Source organism: Pholcus phalangioides, unplaced genomic scaffold (assembly GCF_987345545.1).
Source record: "Pholcus phalangioides strain wild (caught in Gottingen) unplaced genomic scaffold, Ppha-v1.0 ptg000003l_1, whole genome shotgun sequence".
Taxonomy (NCBI): Eukaryota; Metazoa; Arthropoda; class Arachnida; order Araneae; family Pholcidae; genus Pholcus; species Pholcus phalangioides.
The window spans coordinates 22,964,243-22,983,102 of record NW_028301596.1 but is presented as its reverse complement, the minus strand read 5'-3'; the positions used below and the strand labels follow the sequence as shown (position 1 = coordinate 22,983,102).

Below are 18,860 nucleotides of genomic sequence, written 5' to 3'. Positions count from 1 at the left end.
GCATCTTTTGAATTTTTGAAAGATTTCACAGATCTTCTGATCGTCCGTAAAAAACATGATATGAATGCAATTATAATTTATATAACGTACGTTGATAAATTTATATGAACAATTACTCACTGAAAAATTTTGCATTTCCATTTATCTGGATCATTTTCATTTATCTTGTGACAACCAGTAACGAATAGGCCTAGGGTAATTTTGAAACACCCTCTGAAGGTTCATTAACAAACATTTTGGATAATTTTGATATTTTCATCCGGAACAGAATTTTGCAGTTGGAAAGAAATTCCTGATTTTTATGACGCAAAATCGTTTACGCCATAAAAAATCACGTCATTTCATGACCTTCATGGCTGATAAGGTCATGAAATGACTTGATATTTCATTAAGGTCATCAAGAATCACGTTATTTCCTGACCTTTATTGTTCGTGGTCATTAAATGACTTTGAAATGGCGTGATTTTTTTTTTGAATGACGTCATTCAGAGAAAATGACCAAATTTTCACGTCATATTTGACGTCAGGCGACTACTTGGGTTCCTCCATGTGTAGAACCCCTTAATACAGCTGGCTTAGAGATCCGGCATAGAGATCAATGTTAAAATTTCAGATTTTAGCGTAGAAATGCGGAAAATTGGTGGGGCTTTCCGCCACATCAATAATTTTAAAAATTGAATTGAATTTTTGATTTTCGAAATATTGAGTTCGCTTAGAGATACGAAGCCCAGAAAATTAAATATAAAATAATGGGCCAGACCCACTTTTGAGGTGGATATCCATGCAATAACATTGATTTCAAATTTTTATTTATATCTTCTCGAGCGGGAAAATGAAAATTTATGTCTCCGTATTGTCTTATATTATCCAATTGCATCAATCCATATAGTTTAGGATGTTTTTAAATTAATTATGGGCCCATATAAATTACATCGAAGAAATTCCGCAGCTTTAATCAAGCATTTTTTGAAGGAAAAACATTCAGACCGATAACTTGAATTTAAAAAAAAAAAATCGAAATTTCTAGCTCCCATTAAAAAGAAGAAAAACGAATCATTTCTATGTTTCTTTAATTTAGATTTGTTTCTTTCATGAGTCGCACAGGAAGTCGCCATATTGTTTACCTTGTATGTCCCTCACTGAGCTATAAGTAAAGCTTACTTATAGTTTACTATAGCTCAGTGATGCCCCCCCCCCCAAAAAAAAAAGGAAGTATGACGTGATCCAAAAAACCTCATAATTTTTTTATTCATTTAATAATTGCAATTTGAATATTGCATTGGTTGCAGTAATGCTTCATTTCCCGCCATATTGTTTTTTCCCGTAATTTAAGCAATATTCGGCAACTTTGTTCAGTTTTGGCAGTGTCCCGTATTTTCCGTATTCGGAACACTGAGCTATAAGTAGGCTGACCATATTTCCTCGAGAGAAATACGGGACATTGAGATTCCAAATACGGGAAAATACGGGACATCGCCAATTATCGCAAAAAATGACGCCAAAACCGAGCAAAGTTGCCAAATATTGTTAAAATTACGGTAAAATCACAATGGCGGGAAATGAAACGTTACTGCAAATTGCAGTGGATCAAAATGAATTTCACGAAAAAAACGTTCACCAAGACAAATGTGGGAGAATAATATTCTCATTTATAGTTGTAATTATCATAATATAGTTTATTAGTTGAAAAATAATTTCAATCTTTGACTTCAATAAAGAATAAAAATTCAAGTAAGCGTCGTGTAAAATACGGGAAAAACCGGGACACTTTTGCGAAAAAGTCGGGACGACCAAAAATACAGAAAATACCGGGACTGTCCCGGGAAATACGGGACGTATGGTCACCCTAGCTATAAGTAAAGTTTACTTAAGCTCAGTGATTCGGAATCCAATTTCCCGTATTTCTCTCGAGGAAATATGGTCAGCTTTGTTAAGACAGCACTGGTTTACGATTACAAATAAGAATATTTATTTCACATATTTGTCATGCTTTTTTTTAATTCACTTGAATTTGAAGTGTTGCTTCATTTTCCTCGATTGGCGACTTTTCTGTTATTTTAGAATGAGTTGGTAACTTTGCTTACCTTTGTGCATCGGTTTTTGGTGATGTCCCGTATTTCGAGATCAATTACACGTATTTTTCTGGAGAAAATATGGTCAGTCGTAGTATACTCCTAAAGATGGTGCATCACTCTCCAAAAAATTTTTAGTCATTAATTTAATTTTTAAAATTGATTTGAATTTTACTTCCAACCCGTATTTTTTTCGATGATATATGGTCAGTTCGGAGCAGAGTGAAATTGAGGGGAAAAACTGGTTAGACAGCAATTCTCCCCCCCCCCCTCCTCTGAGAGATATGCAAAACAAAAGATGTGGCTTGCCATTGGTTCATAGAGGGTCGCTGAGTTAAAGAGCTACGAATTGGGCCACGAATCAGCGTGAGATTGAATTTAGGAGTTAATAACAACAGCAGTATTATCTCAGAAAACAGTCAAGCGTGCATGCTTTAATTAGTTGGGTTGAAGCGAAAACATTTCCCGATGAATGTGGCCAAGATGTGGGTGTCCAGCAGCGCTAGCAAGACCGATTTGGCTGTCCCCAAGGACATGGTTTACAACGAATTGTTCACGGAATGCCGTCTCGCAGCTCCTGGGGCAAGACTTTCCTACAACATCCGTACCAAGATGGATCGCTTCACCAAAGACGAACGCAAAGCCATTGTGAGCCGAGTCAAGGATGGTGAGCGTTTTACATTATCTCTTTACTCCCTTCTACAAGGGTGAGCAAAAATAATGAATTAACATGCGTAGCTATAGTACAACGAGAGGTGTATTTATGGGGTGGGGGAAGAGAATGGGACTATATCCCAAGGCGACAAATTGTCAAGAAAATTGAGCAGCTTCGATATTGGTCACTTGGCGATTTTTAGCGCCAAATACGACCGACGGCCTGGCAAAAATTCGCCAAGGCCGTCGCACGTTGAAAATAAAAAATCGCCAGCATAGAACCGATAAGCATAATAATTAAAATATCACTATCTAGATTAAACAAAAACAACGTAAGGTATCCATTCTTTTAAATAAACAACGGTCGTTCCTGCTGTATGAATATTCTGGGTGTGGACTCTTTTTAAAGAATAAGGTTAATTTTCCATATGCGTGGTCAGGGCACACATGGGGACCTTCTTTTTCATGCTAAGCAAGAGCTGGTCAATTCAATGTGACCAACAAAAAACACGCGCTATTGCACAAAAAATTCACGTTACGTGAAATCAATTGAATGTGCAATAATCAGTCGAAAAATGCGGAAAACTTTGTTGAAATTTTTACACAAAAAATTGAATGAAATATGCGTTTAATTAATGTGGTTTGATAAAGGGTTGCCAAAACAAGCAAACACTATATTGGCTATCAAGGTTGTCAATTCTGAGAAAAAGTAGCCATGTTGGCTCTGGCCGCAATTATTCATTATTTATGGAAAATTAACCCAATCCATATACTTGCCGTATAATGTACACATGGAATGAAAGTGGAAAGAAAGAAAACAAGCATTAACATTTTTTTAATTATTCAAACTGTAGCCACTGGACATGGCCTATTCCACTTGTCTTAATTCGAACTGCTGCAGAAATCGGGTGATGTAATTTGGAAAAAAAGAGAGATGTGGCTCTTTGAAAGCCAGTTGAAGAGATAAATTATGAATTATGTAAGCCGAAAATACGGGAGAAGATTCTAAGGGTTAAAAAATAAATAATAAAAATTCATTGAGCATAAAAATTACTTCTAAATTGTCCAAATTATTATATTTTAATTTAATCTAGAGATATACTATCTTTTTGTTAAATATTTGATCATGTATTTTTACAACAGATGGCAGCAAATTTGTTCTGGACGAGAGAAATATTCGAAACCCCCCCCCCCCCCCCCCCCAGTTTTTAATATATAAATCCTCTGCACCAGATATATATATTTTTGAATCTCTTAATTTTTTTCAATTTTTATTTTAGCTTGTTTGTTAAGGTAATTTTCATTTCAATAGTTCAACAAACTTGAAGGTTGTGTCCTCTGGCCACCTTACCATCCAATATTTCCACGGAATTCTAGCGAAACTTCAGGAGACGACGGAGCATAAACAGGTTCACGCTTGAGATCAAAATAAACCCTTCCGTGAGAGAGCAAAAAGACCCTTCCAGAGCGGCAGGTCACGCCCACTGGCCCATGCGCATAGGTCTACTTAAGTGGAAAAAATAGAACCGTTCGTATTCACTTACCAACTAAATCACTTGTGCACTTACGCACTTGCCAACTAAAGCCGTGTAAACGGCCCTTATCGTCGGCATACATTGTATCATACTTGGCAACTTAAAATTAAGTTGCCAACTAAAGCACTTGCCTCGTGTAAACGGGTCTTTACAGAGAGTGTTCAAGTATGTGATTACTGAAACTGTTGGCCTAGAAAATGAGGAATAATGTCAGTGAGAGTAACCATTTAAAAGATTGAGCAAGAGGGTATGAAAGCATGCGAGTGACCAAAAGAGTAATTTGGAGAGATGCTTATCCAACCTCCCTATACATATACGAGGCTGTAGCTGAGAGCAATAAATTTCTGGAATCAGTGGTCAAGAAAATCGTATTAGAATGAGTGAATTGCAGCAAAATTTGCGCAATATACAGATCACTTTTTGGCATCAAAATAGTGACACCCTCCCTCCCACTAAATATTTTTTTTCACCGAGACAATGCTTGATTTAATGTTTTTATTTATTGATGTTATTTCCTGTGAACCAAAACAAATCATTGAAAAAGGCACTTTTGTTAATAGTGAATGTTTTTATTGCTTCAACTTTTTGTGAATGAAGACTTTTCTGTTTGAAATGAATAAAGTATCTCTAATTACCCTATAAATGCAATTATTAAGTTTACATCGTAAATAAAATAAACATTCTAGATGTCAAAGTTTCAATCAATACAAAATGTTTTCCTGAGCAGATACAATATTTACCAGAAAAGAATAAAAAAAATGGGATCGGCAAAAGACCTAATATTGTCCTCCAATCACGAGATGAATTTTCGCTGCATCATGTCACGTCACGTCGGATGATTTTATTCAATTTTTTTTTGGTAAAACGATTGCACATCGAGAAAAGTTCTTCTGTGACTGAACTTTCACGATTGGCATGTCCTTCTAGGATAAAATAGAGTCGTTTGACATGACGTGCCATAGCCAAATCTCATCTCGTGGTAGGAGGACTATACAATGAGAGTATATGGTTCCGAGAAAATTACAGACATCTTGGTAAGATGTTTACGATCGGGGCAGTACAAAGCAACCAATCTTGCAATGAGGCCTCAATATCCTGCTGTGCATAGGGGGGAAAAAGGAAAAATAGCCAGAATTTTTTATTTTTGAATTATTTTTCATCCTGGAGATATTTTTGAAGTAGTTTTGTGACAACACCTTGAACTGCCAGTCGGTTAATCACCCTGTATACGAAAATCAAGGACCATGCACCTTGCTACACTTTCATCTTGCATAAGGGACACTAAATACATTAAAAACAAAGTAAATATTTGATATTAAAAAAAATCTTTGGAAGTCAATATCGCCTAATTAAAATCTAAAGTGTTCCGAAAAGTGCTTTCGGGACAGCACATTTACTGGCAAAAAAATCTGTCGGAAAAATGGTCGACTTGTGTAGGGGTTGGCTATACATTTTTGGTTGAAAGGGGGTCGTACTTCAAAAAGTTGACCTGGAGAATATGCAAGTACTGGAGTGACCAAAAACAAGGCAGATACTGGACGGGGAACCAGAAGGTTGTAAATTTTGCCTTTTACCATGATTCCACTACAAGGGTTATAAGAACATAGGAGTACATATAAAAACATGCCTAAATCATGTTTTCTAGCCTTCACCAAGTGTGTGTGTGTGTGTGTGTTTTTTTTTTTTTAAAATTGAAAAGTCATCCTAAGATTACATCACCAAACACCAATTCTGGCCATAAGCTATATTTCAATCTCGTCTATATTCTCCCTCTGGTTTGAACCTACGATCGTGACAGCAACCTTCACTGTGGTAGGCAAGCATCTTATCCCTAAAGCAGAACATGCTGACATGTCACAGAACAATCACAGCTACTTCAGAACAATTTTGAAGAATTTTAAGAAAATACAGAAAACACTTATATATATATTATGGGAATTTTTACTCAGAACACTCAACCGAGAGCTCATTGCGGTACAATGTAAAACATTCTGCTTTGGGGTTTATCACCACGTCACTCAAGTGCATCCTTAGACTCTTAGCAGTCAAATGGAAAATTTTTACTACAAAATTCTTAATTAAATGCAGGTTTTCTAATTGCCATGGTGACCTGGCAGTTAAGTTTGATCAAGCCATTCACATAAGATGGTGTGCTTCATTAAATTTATCCACAATCGTTCGATATGGTTGCCCTTTGTTACTCTGCAAATGTCCTAGGAGCTGGGGGCAATTTTGCTTCCCGGTAATTCCAGCCCTGTAGTGTATTATGTTTGGTCGTATAACTACGCCTGATTATAAAAATTATTTGTGCCCAACTAATTCATGCTCTTTGTATTTTAATACATTAAATATAATTTTTGAATTGGATGAGATGAATGCTCTGCAAAAAATGTTGGAGATATTTGATTCTTATCTTATATATGGTAGCCTGGGAAAATTTACCCATGGTGGAAGAATCTGACCTGTTTTGTTTTCAGAAACTGTTTTACATACCGATTTATTAATAATTTTAAAGCAAAAAATATTATTTGGCGATGAAATAGCTTTATGCCAACAAACATTAAAAGGGCTCATATTAACTATTTCGCTTGCAAGCAATTGGCAAAAATTTTCTGTTTGATGAATTAGCGATATCTATAAGTTTTGATAACCTTGTAGGCCTATATTAATTTGAGTGTAGATAAATATGATAAAAGTTTTGATAACCTTGTTCTAATGTAATGGCATGTTGGGGAAAAAGAAAGGGGGGGGGGGAAAAACATGAAAAGAAAACTGACTACTCGGGTGTGCTCAAAACCAATATTTCTATAAAACTTGGGTAGTGAAAATCCAGTAACTAGGGATGGGACATAGTGATTTGGCTGAATACCGAATATTCAGTGCACAAATATAAATGTTTTCAAATTCATCACTATTATAAATGAAATTACCATTTGGGGAGTGCTCCTGAAATTTTGCAAAAAATATATAAAGTCGTGGAAAACGGTTTGTACACTCTTTGGGAATGACCCATATGTTCTCGAGGGTGTTGAATTTTAAAGGGATAATTTATTTTATGCATATTTTTGGTATTTTTAAATGCATATTTTCATTTAAATGTAATTTTTTTTTTTTTAAATATTTTCCAAATATTTTTTTATTTTTTGCATGTATTGAATTTTTGTATATTTTTTTGTGCCATACTTCAGCATTATTAGATTTTGTTTTTGTCACATTTTTGATTTTCGTGGCATATCTCAAGATATTCAAGTGATTTATCTTTATTGTTAGTACATACAGGGTGATCAGCGAATAAGCCCTTATTTCAAAATTAAATATCTCTACAACAAAGATCAATGGAATTATGCAGTAAATGGTACGTTTATTAGCAAAACTGTACGAATGTTGTATAGAAATTTTGAAAATTTCGTTTTTTTTTAATTTTTTAAAATTAAAAAAAACAAAATTGGAGATTTTGGGGTTCCCAAACTCATTTGTGTGAAGAGAAACCATTGCATTCGCCTAAAGTTACTGCATGGGCTGCGGTATGTGCCAGAGGCATTATCGGTCCTTTTTTTGTTTTCGAAACGATTAGTACTGAACGTTACGTTACAATTTTGGAACAATTTATCAGCACACATGGCTCATACCGCAGCCCATGCAGTAACTTTAGGTGAATGCAGCGGTTTCTCTTCACACAAATGAGGGTTTTCGGAACCCCAAAATCTCCAGGTTTTTTTTTTAAATTTTAAAAAATTAAACTAAATTTTTGAAATTTCTGTACAACATTCTTAGTTTTGCTAATAAACGTACCGTTTACCGCATAATTCTATTGATCTTTGTTGTAGAGATATTTAATTTTGAAATAAGGGCTTATTCCCTGATCACCCTGTATTAGTGTTTTTGGCACATATTTGTTTTTTTTTTTATTGTATATTTTTCCACTTTTTTTTTTTTTTTTTTTTTTAGCACATAATATCCGGGCTCTAGTTATGACTTTTGTGGAAAATATATTGAATAGCTTAATTATTTTTTCCCTTTTTTTTTTTTTTTGAAGGTTGTGCTCCACTCTTCATTGCATGTAAGAAAGGGAACGTGGAGATAGTAGAGTACCTTTTATCCCACTGCGATGCTGATGTTGAACAGAGAGGCATGTATGAAGTTCCAGACGATCGATCCATTCATTTTGTGACACCTCTATGGTGTGCATCAGTTGCTGGAAAATTGGGTGTCGTGAAATGTTTAGTCGAACATGGAGCTGATGTGAACAGTGTGTCAGACACTGGATCTACACCCGTGCGATCAGCATGTTTCATGACCCATTATGAAATTGTTGTCTATCTTGTTCAGCATAATGCTGATATTCTGAAACCAAATTATAATGGTGGTACCTGTCTGATAAACTCTGTGCAAAGCGTCCCTTTATGCGACTTCTTATTGAAGAACGGTGCTGTTGTAAATGCTCAAGACATACAATTCAAGACGGCTTTACACTATGCGATTCAGGAGCATCGTTTCGAAACTGCTAAACTGCTTTTGGACCATGGTGCAGACCCTTTTATTCAGAGCAGATATGGTGATGATGCATTACAGACTGCGTGTTTAAAGGGGGCAGTGCACGTCTTCGATTACTTGAAGGAAAAATTTATTTATTCTCCTGAACGTATCGCTTGCGCTCATGAACTCATGGGTTCCACTTTTTTGGATGAACATCATGACCTGCAGAAAACTTTATTTCATTGGCGCATGGCTTTGAAATTAAGAGAAACGAGTGCCCACTTACCATTGCCAAAAAAACCCAGGAAAGAGACAAATTATCTGATTGCTAAAGAATTTGCCACTCTCGAAGATCTTGAAAATTTAGCTTTAGATTTGGATGCTATGCGAATACAGTCTCTTCTGGTATGTGAACGCATACTTGGCCCTCTTCACCGTGATATGATTTTTCGGTTGATGTATCGTGGAGCAGCATATGCAGACAGTCTTCAGTATCAACGTTGTATAGACTTATGGCGTTACGCATTGGATTTGCGAATCCAGAAAGATAGTTTGTTGCACAGTGAAGTATGTTTCGCAGCTCAAGCTTTGGTTCGTCTTTTCTTAGATTTGTATGAAAAAAACAGATCTGGTGTGTTACACGAAGAGCTGCAGTATTCTGATGTATTTCTGTCGATAAAGTTATTAGCTAATCAGCTGCAGAGCACAATGCAGCTTCTAAGTCATAGGCCAATTTTTAAAAAGCAGCATGACAACTTTGACAAAGTACTGAAGGTTTTGGCGCACTTATTCTATATCTTGCATGTCATTCGAAAATCGGAGGTGCAGGTTTTTGAATCAAAGTGTTTAATTCGGGATATAATCTGCCTTCAGCCTTGCACGTCGTCGGGTGATACACTTCTACACATGGTCGTATCTAGGGCTACAACAATGAAAACAAACACTTTCTTCGAAGACAGTCAAGCCTTGATTTTTCCAAATCCCGAATTGACAAAATTGCTGTTGATGTGTGGTGCTGATGTGGATGCTACGAATTTCAATCGCAGTACGGCCCTTCACATCGCAGCTCAACGAAATAATTACCACGAAGATATAATCAAAGCTCTTTTATATTATGGTGCTCATATTGATCGTCGAAATATAAATGGCGTTCATCCCCACACCATGTTGAGAGGTATAACGGAATGCACTGTTAATCCCCTGCATTTTGTTACTCTTAAATGTTTGGCCGCTCGGAAATTGGTCGAGTACCAGATATCTTATCGTGGAGAAGTTCCAGCTGATTTATTGGGTTTCATCAGTATTCATTGATGTCTCATGTGCGGCACATTTCTTAATCGAGACATTTTATTTCTCCCACTGATTTGACTGGGATTATTTAACCTGGATCTTTTAAGTACTTTAATATTTTTTTGTAGATAATGAGTCTATTATACATATTTTCTTTGTGTATCTGCTGTGTATAATCTTGAAATTTAAGAAAAATGTGACCAGGATGACCCTTATTGGAGGCCAGGTTCACTGAGAAAACAACCGCGAGAATTTTTTTCTTAAGCTTCAACCTTGTTTCAATTTTTTTTTTTTTCATTTCTATCGTCGCGAGTGTGATACCCAGTGTGACCTGCTTCCCTAAGGGTGGCTCTGATTATGATAAACACTCATTCTTTTATCATGAAAACATTTCATTCTAAAATTCCAGTTTCTGATTTTTTCCCGCAGATGGTGAGGAAAAAATGATTTAAATATGTATTCTATGTTGTGTTGATATATAAAAAAATAACATATTTATTGGTACGAGTTTTGTTTCTAGAGCACAGTGTATAGGCTTGAGATATAAAAGTTTTCATTTTGTGGTGGTTGCACATTAAGTTTGATAAGAAACATTATAATATTCAATGATTATATGTATCAAAATGATTCTTAATTGGACAAAGATTTATTGTAAATGCCAGCTGCGAATAAAATGTGATCATCTGAACATAATTAGTGTAGATGTTTATCGAGCAAAGTTGCTATTAAAGACATTTGTGTTATGTTATTGGTCGAGTTTTTTTTCCTCTTTCTTTCATGTTACGATGGAATTTTTCCAATGGTTTTTGTAGTTGGCTAACAAATGCTTTAGCTTACAAAGACTTTCATGATTTTTTCTGCCTCTTTATTTATCTGCCATTCCTTTCTTAATGAACATTTTAATTGATAAGAACACACAAGCCCCCAAAGCAGAATGTTTAGTACTGTTCTGCGACGAGTCCTCTGCTGACTGAAAATGTTCTGCCGTAAAAATCCCCATACATGTAAGTGTTTTTTTGCACTTTTTCTTAAAATTCTTCGAAATTGTTCTGCGACGAACGCTGTAGATTCTGCTTTGGGGACACAAGCTAACCTAACACAGTTACGCTGCAAGATGAATTTGCGTGCAATCATTGGAATTGTCGCTAGAACTGAATTAGAAAAAAAAACTTAAAGAAAAACCATTTTACTCACATTTAAATTTAGAGCTATTTTTTTCTGACTTTCTAGTTTGAATTTCTTGGTGAATGTTGTATTTAGAAACAAAACAAAATTATTTTTCTTTGTTGGCATCAGACGAGACGGCAACAACTTTTTGAGTTTTAGGGTGCACGGGAGACTGCATATAAAAAGTAAATTTTCTTTTAATTATTAATTTATATATACACACCCACCCTAGAAATATATAAATGACAATATCTGAGTATTGCACGTTATTTGAGAACTTTTTCTAATTGGATGTATACCTCTCTGGGACAGTGGCTCTCAACTGTTTTTTCTCTTGTCCCCAGAGCAAGGGGACTTACCTTCCTGCCCCCCCCCCCATTTGCATGATGTTTTTTTTATTAGGAAATTCAGGGTTTTCTGTAACTGATTACATTATTCAATAATTGAATTTTTTTTTTTCGGTGTGGCCATAGACTTGGAAGTCTGGGGGGCATGATGTCATATACATATATACATTAGATCAGTCGACTCCACATTTGATGCTGGGAGGGGGCAATAAATACCGAAATATGGAAAACAAGTATGATTGCTAATCCAAAAATGAAATTTTTACAATATAAAATATTGGTACGACTTATTTTTTTTTTAGGAATTGAGAAATTAAATTTTTATTTTCTGGAATAACCAGTCAACATGTAATTTTTTCCCCTATATTGTATCCTGAAAATGCGGTCCCACACCCCTGGTTGAGAACCATTGCTCAAGGATCAACCTCCTGTGTGATTAACTGTTGCCCCTCTTTTTACGGTCAAATTTTTTTGTCCTGCCAGTGTCTGCAAAAGAGCTTTTACTGTATTGTAAAATCAAACTGACCATTATTGAATCCACCATTTTGTCTTGCTACTTTATTGAACTAATTACTATATACCCTGTTATATTACAGATATATATATATATATATATAATCATGAAGCAGAGAAAACTATAAAGTTTCAACTTTATTGTACCTTATTCCAGTAAGAAGGAATAAGGTGGCAAAAGCGATGTACCTTTCTGTGGACGAGATCAACAAAGTTCCAAAATATGCCTATTTTTTGAATATTTCTCAAAGGCCTTAAATTGTTGCGAAAGCATAATTTACAGCGTTTCAGCAAGTACGATGCCTTACTATCAGAAATCTCGTTTTAAAAAACCTGCATGATTTCACACAATGTTAGACTAATAAAAAGAATGGTGTTTACCCAGGTGATATTTGTGTGTGGAATTGCTCAGTACTCTGGCTTGAATATATCGGCTTTAAGAATTTAAAAAAGAATGGATTTTATGGTTCATATGGAAAATTGTCCATCTACTCTAGCTCTCTCAAACACACCACATTTTGAGAGGTTGGAGTGGACCAATGTAGCTTATGGAGGATCTGTGTTATTTCAGTGACAAAGAAATGTAACTTAGATCATCCCGTTGCATGCACAGTACAAGGTATGTGCAGACATCAGGATGAAGGTTCTGCGATGGTATGGGTGGCCTCCACATTCAATGTATACACACACGTCTTTAGCAATCCTAGATAAGAGACAGGATGCACAGTGACACTGGAAAATAATTTTGTTCTCTTTGTGAGGATGGATAGTCTCAATGGGATGGATAGGATGGACCATGAACTTTTAGTACACCGCCAATCGACTGCTTTTACAAGGGGACACCAGTATCGATTGGTGAGGGACAATGCAAGGTTATGGTGTCGCAGGGAATTTTTCTCCAATAGGGTTGTTAATAAATGGAATAGCTTACCCCCGGAGGTAGTAAATTGTAACACAATTGACACGTTTAAAAAGAAATACGATAAACATGTTGGGGTAAATCGAGAAGCTATCCATTCTTAGAATAAGACAACCATAAGTATTCTTTATGGGCATTGTATAATATTTCATCATGTGTATATATTGTTTGTAATTTGTGTTAATTGCATTTTTAATTGGGTTGCTGTATTTTTGAAACATATGACAACCATATTTTTATGGGCATCTTTTTATCAGCCACCTCGTTGGGCATTTTGCCTGTTGTGGCGTTGTATTTGTATTTGTGGTTAAATTTTGGAGGGAGGGGGTGGGGGGGTGGGAGCAGAGCTGGTGTTTTCCAGAATGATAATGGTCCCACGCATATGTCCAACGTTGCAAAAATATATTTTCAAGATGAAAAATGTGGCTATATATATATACACTGGACTGGCCAAATGAGTCCTGATGTCTGCCAGATAGAGAACTGAAGCACAAAGTTTACTCCATGGGTGACAGTTCAGCTCAATGAACACCTTGACACCAGTAGTGTCAGTCTTAAGAGCATTGTGGGTCCCCCAGGCCAACTCTGAGACTCTACCTGGCAAATCCTTGAGAATTTCAACCAGTTCTCATTTTTGTGTGGCCCTCCTCTTGAGGTGCCCGGTGGGGCCCCTGAGTTAAGACGGCACTGCTTGAAACATGCCATAGAAACTGAATGGTATGATTTGAACCCACAACTCCTACAAAGTTTAGGTCTTGAATTAGATGACTTGTTTTGATAACATTTAAAATAGAAAAATTATCACTTATTAATCACACACAGCATGTGTTTGTTATAGAAATAATGTACAGCAAGTCTTATAACGAGTATGGCTTATAATGACAATCTTGATATAACAAGTAATTTGCAGGTTATTGTCAAAGAGCTAATCACAGGTATCAGAAGTGTTCCAGACCTGTGGGTGCTCGGACACCACTGGAACTAATGTTACGAAAAACATCTGCTTATAACGAGAAGTCTGTTATAATGAAAATTTTTCAGTGATTGTGAGCTGTCATATATATATATATATATATATATATATATATATATATATATATATATATATATATAATGACTTCTACACTATATTTGATTATCATTTGTGGTTTTTTTTTTCAGTATAATTTTTTCCTTCTTTCGTTGTTGAATGGCCAATCCCATTGTCTGGTCTGTAGTGAATTATTTTTTACACATTCACTCATTTATTTTCATTCATCTGAAAAACTTTTTCGATCTTCCTTTCTAGGCATCTTAGGTTTAACTACAATTTATATTCACATCTATCAATTCAATATGTTTTTGAATGATTGGTAGCCAATGGCTATCCACAGTTATCATTCTGCCATCAAAAATGTCCTGCTCGATACGTCAAGAACAATTTCATAATTTACCTTTTTTTTTTCTGGCTGAGATTACACCAAGAGCTTGATGGAAGTTTTAATAAAACTTGAAACTAATAATCCTACTGGTTACATTCACTCAAATGGTGAATGTAATTGATGCGCTTATTGGTTGTTTTTCTCAAAAGATCTTTCACAAAGCTTTAATAGTAATCCCAGCCTAAGTGCTGAAACATTAAAATTTTTGTGAGAAAGCCTATTATATATTTGCACAATATGCTTAATACAACTGAGATGCTGCAGTTCAATAAAAAAAAAGACATGAAATGAGAGAGCCCCCCCCCCCCTATTTTTTTTCATCGTAAAGGCGGGCCCATGCTGCGAGTTGTCCTTCAGTGATTTGTGAGCCTCCTTTATAATCAGGGCCATCTTAAGAGCATCATGGGCCTCAGGCCAAGTGATTTTTCTGAGGCCGTACCTGGAAAATTCTCAAAAATTTCACCCGGTCCTCATTATTGAGGCCTGGGTTAAGACTGCACTGCTTATAATGTGAACTAGATGACCGTGTTTGATGCCTTAGAAAACAATAGAACAACTATACTCGTGAGGATCCATTCTGTGTTGGAACATCAAAGATTCATGTCACTTTTCCTGAATCTAGTATCAATGAAAATCTAGTATAAATGAGCTGTGGTGATGCAGTAGCGTCTCTCTGCAGAGATTTACATGATACAAAACATGAAAATTCAAGCATTTACCATCTTCACTTAGAAATACAGAAGTAAAATGGTAGCACCATCAAGAACACAAACCAAGCCCAATCTGTCATTATAAATATGAAAGGGGCCACACTCAAAGAACACATTCCAGTGTACACGATTTGTTGTTCAGTAGAGGCAATGTGTGTGAGGTGCACTATATATATATATGTACGGTTAAGTGGTAGTAGCAACCAGTTTGTGTGCATGGGTGAAAAAGAAAAGCCTTAATGTAGCAATTTAAATATAATTCTTTTAAATTCTAGATAGTGTCTCAAACGTTAGTTTCCTTTCTTAAATGTAAAAAACAAAAAAATGGACCCGTCAGGAGTCTCGTGAGTTTCAATGCATGCTAACCTTGGAACCAAGCCCCTCTGTAGTGGCAGTATTCATCCCTGGTAGGAGAGGAGCGGTCAGGGTCCAAATTTGAATTTTTTTTTTTAAACCTAAAGAAAAAAGCCCAGTGAATCTGACATTCTATATCAAACTAGCAGTAAAACCCTTCTTTATACACTGGGAGCATTTAATAATGACAAACCATTGTGTTTGGGAAAACAGATAATCATAATAGACATTCAAAAAGGCATAGTTTCTGGACAGTTTTTGACCCTATTAGGCATTTGTCCAAGTCTGACGAGCTTTTAACGTAGCCTATCGTTGAAGTGTGCTCACATGCAGAATTTGGCAAAGATTGGTATAAAATTATAGATTTGTATAGAAAACGTACACACGTAAACAAGACACATATAAAACTAATCACATATACACATCAAGTTTTTGTTTTACAGCACCATCTGTGAGTAAAATTTGAACTTTATTTTATTTATCAGAAAGAACTCTAAGCCATGATAAGTCATCTTTGTGCAAACTGCACCTTAAGTCAATTTGTTGACTTATTAATTTATTCTTTGTGACTGCCGCTGTGGTGGTTGAGTGGTCATAGTGACGGACTCGCATCGCGGGGACCCTGGGTTCGAGCCCCACCGTCGCCACAGTGGTGGTCGGCTGAAGTTGGTTTTATGTGGTTCCCAACTTCAAGGCGCAAATGCGCGCTGATCTCCCCATTAAAAAGTCTCTCCACAGAGAGCAACAGGCCTACAAACAGTACAAATATTCAGTCACTACACATCACTCACTTCTGAGATATAGATGGCAGTACTGAAAAATCATACACAACACTAGATACGCACTCAGACTGTTAGGTCTATCGCCATAGGCAATTTACTACCTAGCGAGTTGTGCTGGAAGTGTAAGTGTGCGTACCTGAGTTGTGCTCGGTTTAAAAAAAAGTCTTCGTGACGTCATTTTTACCCGATAAGGATATTGTAGAGCGCAGCCCCTTTATATGTAACCCCTGTATATGAACACATCTTAGGATAATGGAATTCAAAGCAATCCTTTTTTGAACAAAAGTTAAAAAAAAAAACAGAATTTTTTCATGATTTTTGTAGAGATAGATATTCATGAGATAGTTCCGTATTTTATTTTGGGAATTCCGTAGTAGTTGGCAAGTATGAATGCTGCATTTTGGATACACAATCTACTGGGGTTAAAGAGAGCAAATGTCATTGCTCTCATCTACAACTTGACCGTTCATGTGCCTTGTACAAATTTCTTGGCAGAATTTGTAATGAATCTGTACACGCTGCAACATGTGTATGCATGTTTCTAATGTACATTGTTTCATGTTCTCATTGATGCTGCTATCTGTGCCATACTTTAAACAGAAGATGGTAAATGCTTGAATTTTCATGTTATGTATCATGTTGAAGGCATGCCTTCTCTCTGTGGGGCAACTTGCTCACATTCGCATCTCTAAGTTGGAAAACTACAGAAAGCCAACTATACAGCTGACTACCACTGTGCCACCAACGGCATTCGAACCTGGATCCGTGGGGAGGAGGCAAACTTCAAAGGTGGAACTGACTGATCTAATATATATGCAGAGATGCCACTGATGCACTATAGTGAGTCGAATATTAGAAAAGGAAGCAAAAATTTAGTTCACATGTCCCATGGGACGTGTTCTCTAGTAGTAGACAACGAAAATAAAAGAACCTAGAGTTATAAGCTGGTAAATTAACCTTTTTTTTTTTCAATGAACCTTTGGATTGAACGTGTTTTTAGAAATGAATTATTTATTTCATTCAATGGGGATTCTGGTGAATGATGGTGGGGAAGGGGTATACTTTTAATTTGACCCACTTCCACACTAAAAGGGCCCAGATTTGTCCAATAACCCCTGGGTCCCAGGACCCAAATAAATTAGAGTATAGCATCATCCTGTCCCCCCCCCCCCCCACAAAACATTAGTAAATTCAGGAATGTGTTGTGTGTGCTTATATGCATGGACATAACCTATTTATGTTAGACCTGTTTCATGTTACACTGGTGCCGCCATCCCTGTCTTCCATATTTTGAAATGAAAATGAGAAATGTCTGAGTATATATATATATAGTCAAATGTCCGTTCATGTTAGCTTCAGTATACTGTGACACATTTGATTCCTCTCCCTAATAAACATACTCTGAAATGACAACTGTCATTTCATAATGATATTATAGAAGGCAGTAACACTCTACTCTGAAGCGAGGTGATAATCAAGTCATGTCAGAAACATTGCGAATGTTGATTCGTGGAAATTATGTGACTTAGAATTCTCACATCACAGAATTTCCATGAATCAGAATACCTCTGACATGATGTGAAATCACATCATGTGCGGGGGAAGAGGCTCACAAAGATGAGATCTGGTTGAAATTTTTGGGAGTAAGCATGTAAATTTGACTGATAGGTCCTCAGAAAAATCACTTGGCCCAGGAGGCCATGATAACTAAAAAATTTGTATTGATATTTATTATTTCCTATATGTGATTGTTAAATTGAAGTCTAAGAATTAAACAAAGTTTTCTGATAATATTACAGGACATCTTTCAACATGGGAGGGAGTTATCAAGTCCCGGAAAAGTCTAAAATTAGGACTCGTTTTCTTGAGAAAAAACCATGCTTTTGGCTCTTATGAAATTTTGCTGGCACTTAAATATTTTCTTTGATATGCCAAGTCCCAGTCTATAGCAATAACTTCAGTAAGTTGATGCATTTCTTCAATCCCTCACAGTGGCATATTCACTGGGCGGCGTAGCAGGCAGGGGGTGGTAAATTTGAGAAATATGTGATCGAGAAACTTTGTAACAAAATTTATACAGCCATAAATTCACTTCTGCCAAGGGACTAGGTCAGTCAGACCTGTAGAGTGTGTGAGCATGGAATCAGGCCTATCATTTGGGGGGTGTTGGAGGGCACAGTGACCTGACTAAGAAATATACTAGAGAAATGGTGCAGGCCTATATATACATACATTGTTCTTCACCCCCCCCCCCCCGGAAAAAGTTGAAATGACAGGCCTGCATGGAAGTGACCTAGAGATAGAGGAACACTGACAGTGAGTGACCAAATGAAAGAGGGATAAAAATGCTGAGCAATAAAAAGTGATCTGGAGCATGTGAATGACTTGGAAACAGGCATATTTATATGGGCAGGTGCTAAGTGAGTACAGCCCAGGGTGGCAAATTTTAGGAATGAGTGGCCAAGAAAAATTGACAAAAAATGGAGAAAGATGGCAAAATTGATTAGCCCACACATGGCAAATCCATGAATCAATCTCTGATCCCTCAAGTATCATTATATAAGTGTTTCCCCTGTATTCAAAATGCTCACACACAAGCAATAATGTAATTATAAATAAC

General features: G+C 36.3%; 1 protein-coding gene across 1 annotated transcript; it reads left to right on the top strand.

Moving 5' to 3' along the window:
• Window positions 1-2,360: 2,360 nt before the first annotated feature.
• Window positions 2,361-10,775, top strand: m-cup (ankyrin repeat protein mann-cup). The gene is made up of 2 exons (XM_089246850.1): window positions 2,361-2,739; window positions 8,298-10,775. Exons 1-2 carry the CDS (start codon window positions 2,541-2,543, stop codon window positions 10,046-10,048), a joined length of 1,950 nt encoding a protein of 649 aa, XP_089102976.1. The 5' UTR covers window positions 2,361-2,540; the 3' UTR covers window positions 10,049-10,775.
• Window positions 10,776-18,860: the final 8,085 nt, after the last annotated feature.